General features: G+C 41.9%; 1 protein-coding gene across 1 annotated transcript in view; it reads left to right on the forward strand.

Annotated features, from left to right (window-relative positions):
• Positions 1 to 21,160, forward strand: part of ANKRD50 (ankyrin repeat domain containing 50) — a 39,976-nt gene extending 18,816 nt beyond the window's left edge. Inside the window, exons 3-5 of the mRNA XM_054283816.1 lie at positions 2,872 to 3,101; positions 11,805 to 15,352; positions 17,572 to 21,160. Coding sequence (XP_054139791.1) covers positions 2,872 to 3,101; positions 11,805 to 15,349 — 3,775 coding nt within the window. The 3' untranslated portion in view covers positions 15,350 to 15,352; positions 17,572 to 21,160. The remainder of the gene's footprint in view (positions 1 to 2,871; positions 3,102 to 11,804; positions 15,353 to 17,571) is intronic.
• The last annotated feature ends 1,883 nt before the right edge of the window (positions 21,161 to 23,043 follow it).

Genomic DNA, 23,043 nt, shown 5'->3' on the forward strand with positions numbered 1-23,043 from the left:
TAAAGACCTTGTTAATTCCGTGTTGATTTATGTTATTTTCCTGAGCAATCAAGAAATGGTAGGGGAGTGGAATTGCCGAGTCCTGTTATGGAGGCAAACACAGACTCATAGGATGGTGCAGAAGAGACTTTTGAGATCATGGACCCACTACTGCCCAGTCCATCACTGGCACTTGAGCACAGCACTTCCCAAAAAGTTTCACTGCTATGCTCCTTGGCATCTGCTCTGAACTCGTGATGTAAAGTGTCTCAGAAGAACAGAATTTTATCAAACAGTTTCCAAGGGCACTTAAAGAGAAAGCCTGATCAATATCTTGCTAATGACACACTTTTATTAATATTGCTCTAAGCTGGGAGAAATCATTGTGCCTCATTTCTTATGTGCATATATTTTTCCTAGTGTAATTTAAATTATGTTAAGATTCAGAAGTACAAGTTTTGTGAAGTGGAAAGAAGCAGAGCACAGGGAGACAAGGGGCTGAGGAATAGCATTTTGTGGAGCAGCTTCAATATGCTAGGACTTGTCTGCCTGGGAAAAAATAGCTCAGAGAGGCTGTGGTACAAATGGCATAGATAGCGGGAATATGACATTACTGCTCACTGCCTCTTCCAGTCAGAAGTTGAAGAATGTCAAATGGAACAAGGACAATTTAGTTTTTGAACCACAGAAGGAAGGGTTATTTCATGCAGTGTGCAGCTAAGCTGCAGACAGCCTTGCTGTTGTGTGTGCCAGAGCCTTAAACCAGCTCCTGCAAGACTTGGACAGACCTGTGGAAGGAAGTGTGGTCAGTTAAGGGATGTTAAATGTAAAGGCTGAATCTCAGAAAGTCCCTGGAAGCAGTGATAACCGAGAATAATGGTAAAATTTGGTCTTCTAGTGCTTGCCCAGTGCTTCTATTATTCCTTAGACATCTGCTTCCAGCCCTGTTTGGAGGCAGAGGGATTTGGGAATCTTTCCCAGACAAGACTGCTTGCTTTTCTTGGTGGTGTTCCCAACAGGTAAAAACTGACACAAGAATGTTCCTGGATGCTCCTAAAGTATTTCATAGGCATTTTGTATGGATTTTAAGTGAGATTTTTAATTTAAGATAACCGTTACCATTTCTTCATATCTCATAGTAACATTCATTCTCAAAAAGTAATTTCATACAGAGAACTATGTGAGAAGAAAATTAGTTTTGATAGGGAAAGAAATGTTGCAGGAAAAATGCCTTGACACAAATAGCTGAGGGGGCAAGGCAGCATTTTGGTGGGGGAAGGGGTGGAAAATGTGGTCATTTCCAGCTGCCTCCTTTCATTGTGGGATTGGCATCACTTGGGAAAGTCATTTTAACCTCATGGCTACTTTAATTTCCTGTTCTGTAAATTGGTAGCTGCTTAACTTCCCAGCCTGGTGGGCAGTGATTTCACTTGGAAGTCAGGCATCCTCTGAAGGAGTCCCTAGCTGGGAAACTACCAAAGAGTTCCAGAAGTCTTTTGCTTCTGAAAAAAAGCGGGGGAGGCCATGTTTTCAGATCCATGTAATGCCAAATATTTTTAGATCACAAGTATTCTGTATTTCCTTTTCATACCTCTGAGGAAATTTCCCCTCTAGTCTGTTCTGCTAGATTCTGTTGTTACTGTCAGACATGAAAAGTGCACCACTGTTTCCATTTTGCTTTTTTTTCTCTGTCAGAAAACCAGAAAATAACAAACCTCCCCCTAACAAGGCTTATGAATAATTTCTGAAGTGGGTTAAATTCTTGCATTAACAGGCAGGATTTTCCTGTATTCCCATTTGAATGCTTGGTAGGTGATAATGTGTTGGCCAAAGTCTTCTGAAGGTAAATTTGTTCAGTAAAATAAATGAAAAAAGGTTATTATGGTCTTGAGTAAAACAAAAAATACTTATGATGGGTATGCCTTCTGGACATGTGCAAACAGCAAATTTACAAGAGAGTAAACTGTCAGATACTTATTTTTCTCACCTCGTGTCATTTTCCAAATCCTTGTACTATAAAGTCAAAGTTTACTTGCCAAGTGTATTTAAAGATAATTTAGTCAGTGAAATTTACAGGCCTAAATCACTCTGAAGTTTCCCAAAAAATAGTAGTGTAGTGTGGAAATACTGAATAGATGCATGAGGGTTATGTAGTGCTATTTAAAGATACATGTTGATGCAGTGAGGTACATTTTTAAGAGCCACCTGCTAAAGAGAGCAACAGTAGATGCAAATTTGAAATTGTTAGCCACACAATCAGATGTGTTGTTAGAGCTGCATCCCAAGGATGCAGATAATCCTTTCCCAGTAACAGGAGCTTGACAACTTCAATATAAATAAAAGCTAATACATCAAAATTACTACCAAATGCCTCAGTCTGCTACTAATTTGCATTTTATTTGTGAAGATAGGGCAGAAATTCTGTTCTTTGTAATAGTGTTATTCATTCTGACTTGAACTATCTTTGAGCTTTGATATTTCATGTGTCTTTCAGATTTTTGTTTCATGACCAGCTATTGTTCACTATTAGTTTCTGATAAGCAGTAGCAACAGCTTTGGCAGAGACAACAGTAGTGAAGTTCTTAAGCTTTAGGCCAAGTAGCTTCTTAGTGAAGCAATATTTTCCAAGTATTCTAATTGAACGCTATTACATAATTTTAAAGTATTGTTATAAATTAGAAGTTCATGAAAAATAATGCTGCCTAAGCAAGAACTACATCACTACCTGTTCAAAGTATTTCTTTTAGTCTACCTCAGTATTTTGGATGGTAGCTATTTTTAAAAAGTAACTTTGCATTTTAAGTTGATCATAGCTTTGCCCTGGATGCCTGTGACAGTCAATGTATTGTTAAATGCATTTAAAACACCGATTTTGTGCTGTGTTCCTTCCAGGTGCATTCTGCTGCCTCTCTTGGGAGTGAAGCCCCCTCAGCAGAGCCTCTTCATGCTGGTGGACTCGGTGGATGAGGGCTGTAACGTTTCTGAGGGTGAACAGACCTCCACAAGTTTGTCTGGGACCATAGCAGAGATTTTAGCCAGCCACTTCGAGTTCTTCCCTCCCTGGCTGCTCCTCCTGTGTTCTGCCCGCAAGCAGAGTAAAGCTGTTACAAAAATGTTTACAGGTGAGCACAGAGCACAGGAATTGTTTGGCACCTGTACCTAGGATGTTGTATTTACCAGCCCTGGGGACGGTGGGAAGCACTGCTGCATGCTTAGTTCTAAAAAAATGACAATAGCAAAAGTAGTAATTGTAAAAAACATACATCCCTATGTGGTATTTTCGGGATCCTCCATGGCAGGAAGGAAATTATGAATCTGATTCCATGTTCTTAGAAGGCTAATTTATTATTTTATGGTATTATATTATTTATAGAATACTCTACTAAAACTATACTAAAGAATAGAGAAAGGATGCTTACAGAAGGCCTAACAAGATACTAATGGAAAACTCATGACTCTGCAGAATTCCAGCACAGCCTGACCATGACTGGTCATTAAGTCACAGCAATTCACAGGTTGGATAAGCAATCTCCAGCCACATTCCAAAGCAGCAAAACACAGGAGAAGCAAATGAGATAATTATTGTTTTCCTTTTTCTCTGAGGCTTCTCAGCTTCCCAGGAGAGAAATCCTGACGAAGGGATTTTTCAGAAAATATGATGGTGACATCCCTGTTTCCCAGGGACTATGGAAAGCTTAAATCCAAACATGTTAAATTTTACCTTTGCAAAGCATCCATGTTCTCTTCAGTGTCTTAAATTTTCCTCTTGCTTTGCTCATTTTAGGAAGCTTCAAACAGCATAGGTGATGTGTAACTGCAGATTTCAGCTGCATGCACCCATTCCTTACAACCTCAGAAGGTTTTCCTTTCATCTGCCATTAAAATCTCTCCCCATGTTTGCAGAAAGTGGGTAACAATGTCTGAAGGTGAAATTGGAGAGAGGAACAATGTAGATGTGAATTCTTGGACTGTGCTTTTGGCAAAGGTTGCACAGTAAAAAAAAATTTTACAGCTTCTTCATCCAGGCTTTACTGTGTCATGAGAACATTTCTTCACTGAAATGACATTGTTACTGGAAGTTCTCTGAAATTTAATAAAAGGCAATATCTGGACTGGATTCCAGGCCTATGTATAAAGCCTGTGTGTATTAAGGACACAATTAGGACAAAAAATGTGATTATAGAACTTAGACCCATAGGCTTGCTGGTTGCCACAGTGGCAGAAGGTCAATGGGATAATTGCGCTTTGGAATGAAGTACTGTACTGATCAGAGGCAGACATGAAGACTGGTATTTGGGAGTATGTGACAACTAAAAGAAACTTTGGGGTGGCTTCACAGGGTTCCTTCAGGCATTCCTATGGGACTGGTTTTGTCTGAGTTTGGCTGATTAGATATGTTGTTATTGCCAAAAAGCCAGACAAGACTTTCTCACAACAGTCCTATTTCCTTTCCATTGAATCATACAGTGTTTCAGACCAGCCCTAAAAAATTGCTCTTGTCTTTTAAGTATATTTCCAGATGGAATTTCTGACAGGAAAAATCAGCAGAACTAATGGATAAGCCTTTAAAATAAATTTAATTCCAGTGAGTTAATTTTTCATTTCCACAGAGTATGACTTGATGAATAGCATAAAGGAAATTGGTGTGTGATACTATAATCCCATCTTCACTGTGGAAAAGGTACAGCAAAGAAAGAATTGGATATATATTGAGAAGAAAATTTAGGGTCTATTTGGAGGCAGTTGTGGTTTAGCCTGTATGAAAGGAAAATGTGACATTACAGCCAATGTGCTGGCTGCCCATTTAATTCACTGTTGGAGGATTTTCCTGTTACCAGCCAGTATTCAGGTTTGCAGAAGGTGTAGTAAGGATATATGAGGAGCATGGCTGAAGCTTCTATTGACTTCAGAAACTGTGCAACTTGGTGTTGTAAAACTGCAAATAACAAGGATTTATTTTTGGATTCTGGCCTGCAAAGGATTGACTGACATTCACTCTTCTACTGGGGCAAACTCCTCTCCTCCTTTGTGGTATTTGAACGTTTACTTTTAGCTGAGCCAGTTTTTAAAGCTATTTACATTTAGTTGGTGGGCAGGCAGAAGTGGAGATTAACAATAAGTATTTGGACCAAATAAAAGTCAGTTGCACTGTAACTTGGTGAGAGAGATTGGGATCCTTTCAGAATTTATTAAGAAAATGTGTCCCATCTGTACTTTTTCTGTTAAAAAAGTTTTGGAGTATGGTATGAAAAGTACATTGACCAGTATTAATTTGTTTGCAGTGAGTTTGTATCTGTTTTCGCTTAGAATTTTCATTCAGTGAACGAGTCTTCTGAGTCTGTCTGACAAATAGGTTTAGCTCTCGTGTCAGCAAAGTGTTCTGCATAACTGGAAGCAGGCTTGCTGCAGTGGCTTCTCCTGATGATGCTCTTTTTTGGGTGTGCAGTACAGATGGGAGTTGTGCAAGCAGCTCCTGAGCCAAAAATAGTGATGACATGGAAGAGAGAGTCCAGTCTTTCTCATCCACTGTCATCCTGAGGCTGCCAGTGGTGAATAATCGTCCCTAGTGCTCTTAAGAATGAGAAAAAGAGCAGGGTGTTTGTTCTGGTCCTCTTTGTTCTTTCACTTCTGGTGGCAACTAATTTATGAAAACTGAATAGCCGTGCCTGCTTCTGCTGCAGCTTGTGCTCTGGGCCCTTCTGTATTCCCAGATTCTGTAGTAGCACAATGTGCTACGGATTTTTCCCCCTTGCTCAGATTCTCAGCTTTCATTAATTTAAAAAAAAAAAAAAGGAAAAAAAAAGTTTTGCCTCTTGTGGCTACAGAGACAACCTCAAAAATAAGAACCAAATGCGAGATGATGCCTGGCTGAGTCTGCGGTCACCCTCCGCAGTGAGCAAATGCCAAATGAGTTTAAAAAGGAGGGGGACAGATAACTGCCTTCTCTCCATGTGCTCTGTCACCAACTGCCGCATGCTGCCTGCTTGCTCTCCCTAATGGCTTTTCCCCTGAATTTAAAAATTTTGTCTTGCACCCATAGTTATCCACGTTGCCTCCCACATCATCGTTTGTTATCATTTGGCTCCAAGTGTGGGCACTCAAGCAGCTGCATCAACACAGCCTTTCCAACATGAAAGTGGCACAGAGCATAAAATGTGCCAAAAAAATTACTTTTTTTTTTTCCTTTTTAGCTAATGAGCTAATTCTAATGCTTCTTCTAAAATGAGACTAAATCTTGAAAGCATAGGAGTCATGCTTTTCAAAACCTGTTTTGAAAATCCCTCATAGCACTTGTAGAATTTGAGGCATTTTAAAATCAGGCAATTTGACATAGATGAGTTGGAGCGAACAGCAGATAATTTCTCACTAACAGTATAAAGGTAAATAGGAAAAAGTGCATATGTACAAATGGTTTTAAAAGGCTTCTTTTTTTAATAGGCATTTACCTAATTTCTTCTTTTCTGCTAGACACATAAATCAAGTATCTGTGCATGTGGCAGCACAACCTGTGCAGGGTCACATCTCAGGGACCCACAGTTCTCATGAAGTTAATGGCAAATACCAGAAAGATACTGGAAAATTCAATTAAAAAACCAAAAGTGGAGGTGAAAGGGTTCAGTTTAGCCTCAGAGGCAACTTTTAAGGTGCATTCACCCACTTGTCCATAGGCAGGAACTGACAATGTCATCCATTTTTCACTCATCCTTTTATTTTTCATTCAGTTCAAGACAGACAGGAACTTTTAGGAGTTGGTATTTATCTGAATTTGTTCTTGGTTGGAAATCTCAGGAACATGTTTTTCTCATGTTTCTGCTGTTTAAATGTCTGAATAGATGTGGAGTGTTGTTTTCCTTACAGTCTTACCAAAAAAATCAAAAAATAAGCAAAAATGTGAAAAGTTTAGAGAAATATAGTAAAAAAATCGCAGTGTAGCTTCTCTCAGAAACCTCTCTGTTTGGTGATTAGAGCTACTAAGGTAGTTGTATTGCTGAATCCCCAAAGCAAATCAGTTGCCAGATTTGAAGCTGAGCCTTTCTGCCATTCCAGAAAATAAATTGCATGAGACTACTTCAGGAGAGATTGCTTCCAAAATAAAAAATCTAAGTTGTCCTCTAATTTTTCATTGTAGGTTGGAATTTATTTGGATGATTTCATGTTTCTTTGAAGTCTTTATGGGAGTCGGGTTCTTACTGTAAAAGATAAACTAAATATTTATGTGGTTGTAAAATTTACTTTTATAATACTGAAGCTTTGAAAAAGTTTATTTCTTGTTTAGGTTTGGGGTTTGGAAAGAAAAATTCTTTAGAATGCTTGGGAAAAATATAGGGAGCTTTTAATTACTGTGTCCTTTCTTTTCATTACCGCTTTGAAAGCATTGTACTAGGGAATTTCATATTTCCTTGTAAAAAGTTGTGTGTGAACTTGGAGTTTAATTGCCTTGTAATTAAAGAGGGAAGACTAAATTGTTTTGAATGGACTATTACCTGTAGATCTAATTAAATAAACTTCTGTGCAGTGACACGGACCAGTGAGAGCAGCAGATTTCAGCCTCAGTGTCTCGTAGCACCTGCAGAAGAGGCAGAGACATTTGTAATGCACAATATACTGCAAATGCACTAAAAGCCAAGTGTGCTGCCTCAGTCTCCAGGTGCCCTTTGCTCTGCTGGATAAGTTATTCTTTGTGAGCAGGTATGCATAAATGGCCTCAGAAGTACCTAATTCAGTGCGTGTTTAGATCAGCAGCATAAATTATTAATGCCAAATTACTGCCATGTTTGTAATAATTTGGATTTCTCTAAAGCTTACAATTCAGTTAAATACATTAAAATGTATTTTAAACTTCTGTTATGTGCTTATGTAAATCCATTTAGAGATATGAAAGTGGAAGGATATTTTTAAGTATTGAAACTTGCTAGTTAATAGCTTTTTTACTATTAAAATATGAAAAGGTTGACATGCTATAAAAGTATTTATAACCAAGATACTTTTTTCCCCCCTTTTGAATGGCCCTAGGTCTTGCCAAGGAATACATTTGGAACAGATTTGTTTACAGAACTGCCAGAAATGCAATAAATTAGAACAATCCATATTGGAGCTCCCATTGGGTTGAAAGTGATGTGTTGTAAGAAAAATTTTAACAATGCAAGAAGCAGGGTCGTGGGACTGCAAGTTCTGTCTACTGTAACTTCTGTTTTGCTGAGCTTAAGTAGTTCATGGGAATGCATCTGAAACAAAATGAGCCTTCTCTTAATATTTTGGTACTTCTTACCCATGAAAGTGAGTTATTGTATGGAGCAGGGTTGAAAAGCAAGTTTGCAGGACCTTTGTTTGGAAATGTAAAATTACTTCGTTTAGGCAGATATTTGGGAGGAAAAAACATAGCTTTGTTTTCCTTCTTCAAGCTAGCAATAAAAAATTCAGACTTTAAAAAATTCAGTTCTATCTATAAGGCTTCTTTTGAATTATTTGCTTATTATGGTATGGCCTGATGCAGAGGTTAAAATTAACATCATGTTTTGTGTCCAAAAGTCTGTTACAGTGGCAATTTGTTAATCCTAGCCCTTAAAGGGTGTTTCATCCCTGGGATGTGTGAAGGTCTGTATGAGTGTACTGTGCTTCTTGCTACCCAAGCTTAATTTCAGATACAATATATAGGATCTCATTAGTAAAGAATGTATGGAAATACTGCAGAAAAGGTGGGGAAAAGCAATTATTGGCTTCCATTAACATATAGCCAATCAAATAGTTTAAAACTGCTCTGAAGCCTTCTGAAATGTATTTCCCTGTCTGAAGTGTTTAGATATTTGGTGTACCTCAGGTAAGAACAGATCAGGGTAGTATTTTTAGCTCTAGTATGGAATAAAGTAATCAGATCATCTTGGAATGTTTTGTGTTGGAAGAGACCTTAAAGATCATCTCACTCCAACCCTGTGCCATGGGCAGGGACACCTTCCACTCTCCCAGGTTATTCAAAGCCCCATCCAACCTGGCCTTGAACACTGCCAGGAATGGAGCATCCACAGCTTCTCTGGGTACTGATACATCATTTAAAGGGAAAAAACAAATGCCAAACATACATACCCTTCCTTTTTTACTTTTTTATTTGGAGGGCTTAGGGGTTTTTTTTTGTTCACTCTCCCACTCATTTTGGAAAGCAAAATGAAAATTGTTTTTCAAAGAATGCTTGCAAGACAGGCAAGAGTCTTTTGTTTTTACAGCAGGGATGCAGAGACTGAGGCAGAGGCGCTTAAACAGTTATCACTGCAAGTTTTCCTGGGAAGGCTGGGAGTCAGGGGAGGTGAAGTGTAATCATTAGTCAGGCAACACTGAACATCAGCTGAAATCTCAGGATTGCTATTGTGCCAGTCCATGGGGGTTTTCTCATTGCAGGGAAATGAAATCTGCTACTCAAAAAACAAACCATGTAAAAATAAAAACAGCTTACGTTTGCAGGTATATATTGGGAGGCAGGATGTGGGCATGGGATTAATGTGAGGGGTTGGGGATTTTGTGAGCAGGGTCACTTAGGTCTAAAGACACAGAGAATGGTTTTGCAGAGCTCCCTGCCTGTTCCTGTTGAGCCAAGAGATGGGGACAGATCTGTGTGAGGCGAAGCAGGGCAGTTCAGGGGAAGGTGAGAGAGCAGGGTGGCTGTGTCTGCTCCAGATGGAGCAAACCAGAGCTGTTCCCTCTGCACACATGAGCCAGGCAAAGGGACACTTGTCCCTAATTACAGCTCCTTGGGTGCATGTGACTGTGGGTCCATGAACCAAGCAATGGCTTTGGTGTTATTTTTTCACTTCTGTGTCTTCTGAAGGATCCTGACCTAGAAACAGCCTTTCACTTCAAGTGGGAGCTTGGGATCTGCAGAATCACAGGGCACTGTCTGCTCTTACTCAGCAAAGTTTTTTATTTGGGTTGTGTGCAAGAATTTAGGGCTTCACAAAGTTACATACAGAATATTTTATTAAAATACATAGTAAAGCAATGAATTATGCCATTCTACAGGTCAGGTAAGGACATTACATGAATTTGTGGCACATTATAGTGGGTAAAGCTGTTTCTGTGTTTCCTTTTAGAGACAAAAAAAGAGAAGAAGCCTCTGGAATGGACAAAATAAGCTTGCTTATTTGTGGCCTTTTGATTAAAAAATCTTCAAGCAGTCAATCTTGCTTGTGTAATCTTATCCTCTGAACTGACTGTGCAAAAGTGTCCTCTGCAGTGATTTCATTTCATGGAGAAGCATCATTTTGTTTTAGGTATTCTATTGGTTCAGTCCTGTTTGTAGTGCTTCCATAATTACTAAGGGAAGCAGAAATATTTTAGCAACACTTCCATAGTTGGCCTCTCTGTTCTCATCTGTGGTATTTGTACAGTGCTGATGTAAACTAAACAATTAACAGAGTGACCTTAAGGGGACTCTGCTGAAGCCACCAGGCAGCAAAAACCACAGCTCTGTTACCAGCCTGAATTTGCTGTCAGAACAACCTCACAGACTGAGCGCTGTGATCCACAGCGTGTTTAAATACAATAAAAACATAATACTAGAAGGAGCATCCTACAGAGGCTCACTTAAAATGACTTTTTTCTGTGGAGATGGGGCTGGAATTGATCTGAACACATCGATCTACGGTTGCTTTTCCTTCAGTGTAATTTAGAGATCAGTAACTCAGCTTTGGTTTGAAGAGCAGTTGGTTGTGTGTCTGACTAGCTGAGCTGGCTGTAAGGAAGGGATGACAGGCTGTCCCTGGAGAGGTGAGGTGCCGTTCTGGCCTGAAATGCAGTCACTGCAGCCACTGTGACCGCTGTGGTTTTCCCGTAACTTCCGCAAGGGCAGCGTTCAAACACGCGGCGTGTTGTTAATCAGGGAGGGCAGGTCCCCATCGAGTGCTTACCTTGGCCATGCCAGAGCAAATGTTTGAGATGGCAGAGGCAGCCCTGCATCCACACGGCTCTGCCTGGGTTCAGCCCCATTCCTGAGAGTCCTACAGCGGCACAGGGAACTTCCCTGCACGTGCTGCTGGGAACGGTGTCCCTTTCCTTGAGTGGGGAGGGGACAGACACTGTCTGTGTGTATGAAATAATGCCCCTTTTCCCTCTAAAGAGTAAACAGGCTGGGAAAGCAAAGAGATATGACTATGAGAGAACCTATGTCTTTATACATTGAGTCACCTACCCAAGAACCAGCGTGTTTATCTAGAACTCAGTCCTCACTTGCAAAAAGTTGGTAATTTCAGTGTGCACAGGTCTGAAGATGTTTAAAACTATTTCTGAGTGTCTCTCTTGTATCATAAAAGCTTTCAAAAGAAGCTGTGGTGGTCAAGTTAGTAATTTATATGCATTTAATCATGCATATGCAGCAGGTGTGAATACCCTCTTCTGTAATTAAATAAACATAATAATTGTCTTAAGCTAAATAGCTGAAAATTACTTAGAATTCCATTGTTAACCACACTGGAGAAGGGATTATTTCTTTAATAATATAATAATACTTAATAATCTTATTTCAGTTGCAGTTCTGATGGTTTTGCTTAGGTGTTTAGTGTTGTCCAAGGCAGACACACAATGCCTAATTCAGAGTGATTTTCAATATTATTTGTGTTAATAGCACCTATTTTTTCTTACAATAGATGATAACAGTGCATCTAATCATCAAAGTTTTCTGCTATTATAATTAATTTATATTCACTGTGTTTACAGGGGAAAATATTTTACTGTGGGTGTTCCCCAACCAAAAATGTCTTGGCTTTTATTTACTCTTCTTTCAACATTGAGTTAAGCAGAGCGGGATCATAAATAATTACAACTTCCTCTCCTCTCAACAGGTTTTCGAAAAATAAGTCTGGATGACCTCCGAAAGGCTTACATTGTGAAAGATGTGCAGCAATATATTCTGCATCGTTTGGACCAGGAAGAAGCCCTGAGACAACACCTCACAAAGGAAACAGCAGAAATGCTGAATCAGCTTCACATCAAAAGCAGCGGTTGCTTTTTGTACCTGGAGCGTGTCCTAGATGGAGTTGTGGAGAATTTTATCATGTTGCGGGAGATCCGTGATATTCCAGGAACATTAAATGGCCTCTACCTTTGGCTCTGTCAGAGACTTTTTGTGAGAAAACAGTTTGCAAAGGTCCAGCCCATCCTTAATGTAATTCTTGCAGCCTGCAGGCCCTTGACCACCACAGAATTGTATCAAGCAGTGTGGACCAAAAACATGACGATGACGATGGAGGACTTTCAACGCAAATTGGATGTCCTGTCCAAAGTCCTTATCGATGGCCTTGGAAATACAAAAATCTTGTTTCATTACAGTTTTGCAGAGTGGTTGCTGGATGTGAAGCACTGCACACAGAAATACTTGTGTAACGCCGCAGAGGGACACAGAATGCTGGCCATGAGTTACACCTGCCGGGCAAAGAATTTATCGCCGTTAGAAGCGCAAGAGTTTGCGTTGCATCTCATTAATTCTAATTTACAGTTGGAGACTTCGGAGCTGGCTTTGTGGATGATCTGGAATGGCACGCCTGTCAAAGATTCCCTGTCCACCTTAATTCCTAAAGAGCAAGAGGTGCTACAGCTGCTGGTAAAGGCCGGCGCTCACGTCAACAGCGAAGACGACCGCACGTCTTGCATCGTCCGGCAGGCCCTGGAGAGGGAGGACTCCATCCGCACCTTGCTGGACAACGGCGCGTCCGTGAACCAGTGCGATTCCAACGGGAGAACGCTGCTGGCCAACGCGGCCTACAGCGGCAACCTCGACGTGGTCAACCTGCTGGTGTCCAGGGGCGCCGACCTGGAGATCGAAGACGCCCACGGGCAGACGGCGCTGACCTTGGCTTCCCGGCAGGGCCACACCAAGGTGGTCAACTGCCTCATCGGCTGCGGGGCCAACGTCAACCACACGGACCACGACGGCTGGACGGCGCTGCGCTCGGCCGCCTGGGGAGGGCACACCGAGGTGGTGTCCGCGCTCCTCTACGCCGGCGTCAAGGTGGACTGCGCCGACGCCGACAGCCGCACGGCGCTGAGGGCGGCGGCGTGGGGAGGGCACGAGGACATCGTGCTGAACCTGCTCCAGCACGGGGCCGAGGTGAATAAAGCCGACAACGAGGGCAGGACGGCTCTGATCGCCGCTGCCTACATGGGGCACAAGGAGATCGTGGAGCACCTGCTGGACCACGGCGCAGAGGTGAACCACGAGGACGTGGACGGCAGGACGGCGCTGTCCGTGGCCGCGCTCTGCGTGCCGGCCAGCAAGGGCCACGCCTCGGTGGTCAGCCTCCTCATCGACCGCGGCGCTGAGGTCGACCACTGCGACAAGGATGGCATGACTCCGCTGCTGGTGGCCGCCTATGAGGGACACGTGGATGTGGTTGATCTGCTCCTGGAAGGAGGAGCTGACGTTGATCACACGGACAACAACGGCCGGACGCCGCTTCTGGCAGCAGCCTCCATGGGCCACGCCTCGGTGGTGAATACTCTCTTGTTTTGGGGTGCAGCTGTTGACAGCATCGACAGTGAAGGTAGAACAGTCCTGAGCATAGCATCTGCACAGGGCAATGTTGAGGTAGTACGGACTCTGCTGGACAGGGGGCTAGATGAAAATCACAGAGACGATGCAGGCTGGACACCTTTGCACATGGCAGCCTTTGAAGGTCACAGGTTGATCTGTGAAGCTCTTATAGAACAAGGTGCTAGAACAAATGAAATTGATAATGATGGACGGATACCTTTCATATTAGCTGCGCAGGAAGGTCACTATGATTGTGTGCAGATGTTGCTGGAAAACAAATCCAACATTGATCAGAGAGGCTATGATGGGAGAAACGCTCTCCGGGTTGCTGCCTTAGAAGGTCATAGAGATATAGTCGAGCTACTGCTCAGCCATGGAGCAGATGTGAACTACAAAGATGCTGATGGCCGGCCAACACTTTATATCCTAGCATTAGAAAACCAGCTTACAATGGCTGAGTATTTTTTAGAAAATGGTGCAAACGTCGAAGCCAGCGATGCTGAAGGAAGAACAGCGCTCCATGTTTCCTGCTGGCAGGGCCATTTGGAGATGGTGCAGGTGCTGATAACGTACCACGCTGACGTGAACGCTGCAGACAACGAGAAGAGATCTGCTCTGCAGTCTGCTGCATGGCAAGGCCACGTGAAGGTCGTGCAGCTTCTCATCGAGCATGGGGCTCTGGTCGACCACACTTGTAATCAAGGTGCTACTGGACTCTGCATTGCAGCCCAAGAGGGGCACATTGACGTTGTCCAGATATTACTGGAGCATGGTGCTGATCCCAATCACGCTGACCAATTCGGGCGCACTGCTATGCGGGTTGCAGCCAAAAATGGACACTCTCAGATTATCAAATTACTGGAAAAATATGGTGCATCGACTCTGAATGGTTGTACGCCGTCTCCAGTCCACACAATGGAGCAGAAGCCCTTACAATCAGTCTCCTCTAAAATGCAGTCCTTAACCATGAAGTCCAATAGTTCAGGGAGTACTGGAGGGGACATGCAGCCTGGGATGCGGGGATTATCCAATGGGCCTGCACACGCCTTCAGTTCTCCTTCGGAGTCTCCCGATTCTACGGTTGACCGTCAGAAATCATCTTTATCAAATAATTCCCTGAAAAGCTCCAAAAATTCCTCTCTCCGCACCACGTCCTCGACGGCCACCGCTCAGACGGTGCCCATCGATAGTTTCCACAGCCTGTCCTTCACGGAGCAAATCCAGCAGCATTCCCTGCCACGCAGCAGAAGCAGGCAGTCCATTGTCTCCCCTTCTTCCACAACTCATTCCCTAAGTCAAAATCACAATTCACCCAGCAGCGAGTTTGAATGGAGCCAAGTGAAACCTAGCTTGAAATCAACTAAAGCGAGCAAAGGGGGCAAAACAGACAACTCCAGCAAGTCTGGGTCAGCTGGAAAAAAAATAAAGCAGAGTAGTTCCTCCCAACCCAAAGTGCTAGAGTATGAAATGACTCAGTTTGATAAACGAGTACCTATTGCCAAATCTGGCACAAGCATGCCACTGAAATCGATGCCTCCAGAGCCACAGTGCAAGATTTTGGTCCCTCCAGCTCAGCAAGAAGTTGGTCGATCTCAGCAGCAGTTCCTGATTCACCAACAGAGTGGGGAGCAGAAGAAGAGAAATGGCATTATGACAAATCCAAATTACCACCTTCAGAGCAATCAGGTTTTTCTTGGCAGGGTTTCTGTCCCACGAACAGTGCAGGACAGAGGGCATCAGGATGTGTTGGAAGGCTATCCCCCCGCAGAGACAGAACTCAGCCTTAAGCAAGCCTTAAAACTTCAGATTGAAGGTAGCGACCCGAGCTTCAACTACAAGAAGGAAACACCATTGTAAAAGGTAACTTACCCAGTCACAAAGGAACAAAACGCCTGCATTTCATTTAAAATGTGCTAAAATTGCATTTTATTATCATTTACCATCATAATTGCTTACGTGATGGATGTTAAAATCTTAACCTGTTAAGTATTTCCTTCGCTGTCATTTAGAAGTGCCAGCCATAGAGGAATTGGATCGCTGTCATGTTGTCTGTTGAATTCACTCACTCAAATTGTGCCCCACTGTCTTTGATAAGTGAGTTTCAGGTGGCAATGATTTGGAATTGGATTTTCATATGTAAGGACAGATGAGAATTTCAGTTCTTTATATTTTCAGATACAGTCTTTATTTCATTATTTACAAAAATGCTCCTCTGAAAGTTTCTGAAGGTTCTTATAAGTTATAGGCAACCATTTCTCTGAATGTGGATTTCAAGAGCGAGCATAAGTATAAAATACTATTCTAAAGCTTTGATTTTATGTTTCTGTTACTGCAGTGGTAATCCTCCTATAAAAGAGGTGGTTTTTCTTAGTGTAAGATTATAATCTATGTTATAGTACCAATTTTCTGACCATTCTGTTGTTCTCAATCAGTGGAGGTCATTTAGATATCTCACCTTCTCTCCAATATTGAATTTTAAGCTGAAAAATAATTATAAGTCTCTTTTCAGACATGAATTGTCAGTGAGTCAGCTAAAATAGGAAGAGGGAGAAAAATAGAACTGTTGAGGTGTATGTTTTTTAGGATATTCGGGATGTGTTAATATGTTTCCTTTTGGAATTTCGGAGAAGCAGAATAAGAGGTGTGCCCACCTCTTATCGCTTGCTCACTTATTTTTGAAAGCATTTTTTTGTGTGTGAATGCAGCATTTTGGACAGCTCAGGCTGCTCTTCCTTAGAACAAGGATGTTCTTGCCAGTTCTGACTCAGTTCTGCTGCAGGTCATCAGAGACAGAGTGTTTCTAGGACAGTTGCAGGTGGTGCAGAACCCATACATGGAAGGTCTTCAGCTGTCAAAAACACATAAATAGACATTTTCCAAAATGTCCTGGAAATTGATTTTAATAGAATATATCTGTAGACACAGCTGAGGTGAATTGCAGAGCTATAGAATATTGTGCAGGACCCTGTTGGGCTGGCATTTTGGTTCAATTAAAATGATTGAAACAATACAGTGTTTCAGAAACATCTCCACTACAGCCTGCGCATTTGTAAAATGCAAATTTTACCAAAGGGTCTGATGAGCTGTGGGGCAGGACAGCAGGAACAGGCATAGAGAGGAATCATCAGGTGGGAGAGAAAAGTCCTTAAATCTTCATAAAAGTTACAAGGACTTCAGATTCCCATAGTAGCACATCATTCCCAGACAGGATTAGAATTTATTTGTAATTTTTTCCTGCTTCTGTGAAACTTTAAAACATGTAATTAAGGATTGTATTTCCTAACTCTTACGTGCCTCCACCTGATGTTCACTGCTTGCTTTCATGTTATACTTTATTGTAAATCCATTGCGTGGTTCTGATGTGGAATGTGTTCATCTGACCTGACCTGTCATCAAAAGACTGGTTTGGGTGAATCTTTCCATCTTCCTTTATTTTAAAATATAATCAGCATGTAAAGAAATCTGAACATTCCACATATAATACTAAAATTTGGCTTTGCTTTGTCTGGAACAAATGGTGTGTTACTGAAAATTCGAGGTTTCTCTCAGTGAAGTTCTTGGTTGTGCAAATGGCTAAAAAATGAGGTGTGGATAACCAAATGGTTTCTTTTGCTTTTCTCTTGACACTTTCCAGAGCGTCACCATAAAGATGGGAGTTTAGAACAAATCTGTGTGGATTATGAAGTGCTTGGCACAGGCTGTAATTTACCTCCTCTTTTGCCAAATCTCAAGCAGAAAAATGGGTAATTTCCCTGACTGGTGGATAAATGAGTCACCTGTGGGGAATCACATCAGAAATACTCCATGGGAGCACCAGAGGAATGGCTTTCCTTTCCGGGCTGCTGCTTCCCAGCCTTTCCAGGAAGATCTCCTGTTGTGGGGACTTTGTAGGAGCTTGGGTTGGCAGAGGGCACAGGGAATCGATCACAGGACTGGCGTTAGGCAGGAAGCACTTTTCCTCATCAGGTTGTTGTTTTGTGCTTTTGACTTTAATTGGGGATGACACAGCTCCATTTCTGACAGTGCTGCTTGTGTTACAGACTATTTCAAAGCTCAGTGTTTTTATTTTGTACTTCCAGGCCAATTCCATGATGCTGTGAACAGAAGCGCTTCTGCTCCCGATGATTTATCAGCTGGCTGGGATGAAAGCAAACAGTGCTTGTTTAGTCCACCTAGAAATTCAAGAATGTGATTCCTCCAGTTCAGTTACCTTAATTACTGTAACGTGCCTACATTTTCAGGCTGCCTTCTCAGTATAACTCTCTGTGCTTCGAAATTTTATTTTGTGTACTTTGTATTTAATACACAGAATGAGCACTTTTTTAAATTGCAGAAAGATATATGCTGTATTTCCCTGAGCACAGCTGAAAATGGTAAGAACCAGGAATTCTGATTTCCTGTTCCAGATCGCTTGGTAGAGGTGCATGTGCCACAGTGAACTGTGTTATGGAAAAGGCAGTGCTTTTTTTTTGTATTTATTTTTCTGTGGCTAAAGAAAACAAGCAACGAGTTTGTCACATTTGCATTGTTGTCATGTATTGTCAGTTCCCCGTGTACTTCAAAAGGTTCCCTCCAGAATTACAAGTCTTGTAACAGTATTTTATAAATACTGTACTTGTGTGTTCTGTCTGTGTGATTGCTGTTCAGTGGTGGCAATGAAGTCGGACTGCAACCACCTGCAGTGTCTTTGGAATTTTTAAGAGGCAAAAATCTACTCTGGTACTACAGCACCAAATCTGGATGGCAGACTGGGACCACTGAAAGCAATAGGCAAATTTTGGACACTTGGTCTTCAATAGGCTCTGTTATTGCTACGGTGATGAGGTAACTAATATGGGTATATCTGAGGTGCTAAAAGGTCTGATCCTGCTTTCTTGGATATCTCTATACATTAGAAACAGCTCTTTCTCTTTTCCAAGGTAAAGGACTATTTTTGGGAATGTCAGTAAAGCAAACCATGGGAAATACAGACCCTTTGTGAGCGAGGCTGAGAGAATAGCCAGCGGGAGTGCAGTGGAAAAGCACAGCGACAGCGTTGCCTGGGGAGTACAGAGGAGGCTGAGCTAGCCCTGGCCTGAGACAATGACTCCTTAAAGCACAAACTTGTATGAGTGTGGGTACTGCTTCACGGGGATTAGGCAGAGCCAGCGTGTCTCTGTACCTGGAGCACGGTGAGTCAGCAGTCAGGAGAGCCCAGCCATGGACAGTGGAAAGCTGGCTTCCTGCTCCCACAGCAGAACTGTTTTACTGGTGTGAAAGAGAGCAAAGTCAAGGTCAGTGTTGTGAAAGTGAGCAGTGTGGGTTTTCCCTTTGAATGTGCACATCTCACTTGCACAGTTCTGCAAGTGATAAAACAAAACAAGTGGGTTCTTTTCTCCTACAAATGGAAGCTATATTCTACTATATTCACCATTACACAGCCTTGCTCTTTAGAAAATAAGCCTATTTTTGTATGCAAGTGTTTCTTCTAAAGGCTTGGGTTTCATCTTTTTCATACTCTAATTCTGATCATTCCAGAAATAAGATGATGGAGAGCTGAGGTTATTTTTCGTAGATGAATAATTAGATCCTTAAACTTTGATAAATGGCCCCTGGATGTAGATGTAGTGCATATTCTGAGGCACTGAAGGGCTCCATGTCTGATTATTATGATCAACTGTCATCAGAATACTTTTTTGCTTTTAAATCTTGCACCTCCATTCTTATTTGCTTTTTCCTAAATGTCAAAAAAGAATCTTTTATAGTCAGGCATTCAGCGTATAGTAAAATTAGATGTTAGAAGCTGACACACAGCAATATGGATTATTCTGAATGTTTCATGTATTGAATTTCTTGTCCCCGTGGGACAATTATAAAATAAACATAACAGGAGTCTGGCAGAATGGCCTTAAGAGGGTTAGTGGTTTAGAAAAGAGAAAGTACCAAAATGTTCTCAGCAAACTTGTTGCAAACCTCAAGAGTAGGACTTTTGCAATACTGTGCAAGAATATGACTTTCCTTAGTGATTAGATGTATGTTTTGTTCTGTGGAAAGGGATCCCTGAATGCCAACATTTTTTCTACTGACCTTGACTGTCATTGGGATTATATTTATTTAATTTTATTGTGTTGTTATTAGTTGCACCTTGTGGACAGAGGACGTAAAAATATGGCCAATTTCACAAGGGGCCACAGCTTGCAGATAGTCTGGTGGGTTTTGTGTGAGTAGTATTTACATTTGAAACAGTCACTGGGGAAACCCCTCTCTCCAAATGAGCAGAAAGTGACCTGTCAAAAACGTTTTCAGAATGACAGTACTGCCACATTGGAATATCCCTTTGGAACGGGGCAGGAATTGCTTTAAATCATCCATTTTCTCAGACGGTCTGTGTAATCCCACGTTGCTGAGTGTGATTTTTAGCATCGCCATTTGTGAGGGGTTTGTGTGCCAAGCAAAGTTGCTGTTCCCCCATTGTTCCCTCTGCCCTGCCCTCTCCCATCTGTAAATGGAGTGGAGGTGACTCAGCGCAGCTGCTTCTGCCAGGGCAGCACTTCCCACCACCCAAAAAACCCGAATAAAACAGGAATCCTGTTTCTCTTCATCCCATTTCGCTGGTCCTTCCAAGAATTTTGCATCTCCACAAGGCATCCAAAATTCTTGGTTGGGAGAGCTGGGGAAAAAGACTGTTTTGTGGACATGGATATCAATACTGTGTGCATGTGGAAAAACTCATCTGGAGAGAAATGCATTAAGAGATACCGAGGCACAATTGATGCATTTTTGTCTTCTCTGTGATCAGTATTGAAAACATTACCATTTTTTAAAAACTAAAAAGGTGTTTTCCCTCCTCAGTTACTCTGCTATGCAAATGTCTGTTATGCTTAATATTTCCCATCTGAACTCCTCAGTTAACTTGGTTTGCAGATAGACTGTTTTTTCCTGGAGTGGGTTGTAAATAGCCTTTAATGTACATTGAATGAATTTCACATTGTAAAATTTTTATTTTATTCCTTGTATTATATTAAGCGAAAATCCCTGTGTATATTAAAGTGCATAATAAATATATTTGCTTTTCAGCAGACATCTAACTGTTTTAATTTTTCTACCTCATTTCCTGGGACATTTCAAAGGAAAAGGTTATTAAACTTGATTAACTTTCATGTAGTACTAAATGAAGCGTGATGTGTGTTTCCAGTAAGCAGCCCAGGCTAGCCAACCTCAGAGCCTGGCACTAATTCCTGTGGCTTTGAGCATATGCAGGAGAAGATTTGCTGCATGTCCTTCTCTTCAAAGTGACCATTATATACTGTAAATACCACAAGGACCAATAAATTAACTATTTCAGTTGCTGTAAGTTCTTAACAAGTTCAAATGGGTTTTGTTAATTATTGCCTTGATGAGTGTTTCTCTGCAGTATTTTCAGCTGAAGCAAAAACTCTCTTACTGATGGTGGCTACTCATTTTTCTGGAATGTGTTATTAGAAAAGGTAGGGAAGTTTTCTGGTCCTTGCAGTAACAATACCCTTTGGCCCTGTGATCTTGTCTCGCTTCTTCAGATGGTAGAGCCACCATGATTTCTCTGCAGAGTGTGCAGGAGGACTTTGTGCCTTCTGCAAATGATGCTTCATGAAGGTTTCTCCCCCAGGTTTTCTGGTTCACACAGATCCCAGCAGCCGGTACACACAGCTCCACTGATTCCTGAGATTAGGTGAATAGCAAAATTGTCACTATCTGCTGACTTGTTTATGTGGATTTCTGTTGTTTCTCACAGCAATTATTGGCCCTCTTTTGTTAAGTTTTCAGTCTGAAATAACAAAGTATGAGATGCTTTAATTCGGTGGCTGTTTTTTATTGCAGCAAAGAATTTTCACTTAATTGATCTTTGAATAAGTTTTATTATGTCCCAGAGACAGACATTTTCTTCAGATAAGCACTGTAATAATATTTAAATAAAATTACTCAACACCTGTTTTAAATCTCTTTTTCTATGGAACATACACAATCCCATTCAATAATGCTTCACCTCCTCTGTGAGATCCCTGCTACAGTTTGGCTTGTGTATTACATGCATTTTCCACAAGAAGGCTGAGATTGTTTGGCAGAGCAAACTAAAGCCTTTCAGTTGGAGGCCCTTGGGGAGACAGCAATGAGAGTTTGGCCTTGATCTAAATCCTAATCATCTTGTGCTACAAAGAGTCACAGAAACAGGGTATGGGACTCCATATCCTATTGGCAACAGAGTCCAAATATGTGTGTAGGTAATATAAACAGATTGACCTTTAGAATTAAAATGTAATTTGCTGGTTGCAGGGAGAGAGTAAGGCATTGGGGTCTGGTTGTTGTTTTGGTTTTTTATTTTCCTCAATGTTACATTTTTTAATGGAACAACTTTTAAGCCTGCATCTCTTAGGGAAAAAGTTGTTTTGAAATATTAAGGTAAGTAAAAAAATTCTCTCCTCTTAGAGTTAAGGGTGTGAGCAGAGGTATTGTGTGTTGGTTATGTCTTGGTCCGCATTAGGCAGTCTCAGAGAGAGACTTTAAAACTCAAAACTTTATCCATAAATGACAGTGTGGGCCTTTGTTTTGATTTATTCTGTCATTTTCCATTATGTTGGCTATCTAGTTCACATTGTGTTTTCCCCAAGAATAAAGCCCTCCAGTCTTGCTCCAGCTTTAATAAGAGTGTGGTAGTTCTGTTGCTCTCACAAAAGGTGTTACTATTCGCCAGGAAATCCCAAAGCACTTCACAGAAAACACAGGAGGAATACAGAGATGAGGATGCATTTGCTCTGTCAGTCACTGAACAGGCTCAAAACAACGTCAGGAAAAGCCCCTGGGCCTCTCCCAGCGCTAGGCAATTCTGCTGCCTTGAATAACCTGTTGTCTGGCATTAACTCCTCTCCTGCTTTTTTTTCCTTTTTTTCCTTTTTTTTTCCCCCTGTTGCTTTTTTTAGCTGCTTTTTGTGCATTTGCAGTGCAGCTGGCTGGAGGCTGTCCATGCAGCTGTGTGCTGCCAGCTCCAGCTCCTGGCTGGCTGCTGGAGCTGTGGCAGAGGAGTCAGCTCCACTCTGGAGCCTGCCCTGCCAGCAGATTCCTGCCCATTGGGCTGGGGACCAGGGCCCACCTCGCTGCATCTGGCCCGTGGCACAGGGGGACAGCCTGCCAAGCTCTCTCTGGAGCTCTGCTCGTTTTTCCCCTACTCCAATCAGAGCTTTCAGAAAAAAAAATATAAATAGAAAAAATGCCAGGCTTATCCGTGGGCCTTGTTGACAGGTGAGAGCGCTGTGAGAGGCAGTACGGAGAATGCATCCAAGCCTTTGTGTCCTGGTGCCAGTTTTCTGCTAATGTAACACTCTGAATTGAAGGGGGGATAAGGCAGGCTGAATGTTTCTGTCTGTGCTAACATTTCACATCTCCCCTGTGCCCTGGTTAGCTGTCAGCCTGCTGATGAGTTAATGGGGATGCCTGCTTCTGAAGGCTGTCATTTGATGGTATTTATGGTGTGGAGAGACAAGATCCTTCCACAGGCACGGTGCTCAAAGCAGGGAAGGTTTTCAGAAGCTGAGCAGTTG

The sequence above is a fragment of the Melozone crissalis genome, unplaced genomic scaffold (assembly GCF_028551555.1).
Source record: "Melozone crissalis strain CALT ecotype California unplaced genomic scaffold, PUWL_Pcris_2 ptg000039l_1, whole genome shotgun sequence".
Classification (NCBI taxonomy): Eukaryota; Metazoa; Chordata; class Aves; order Passeriformes; family Passerellidae; genus Melozone; species Melozone crissalis.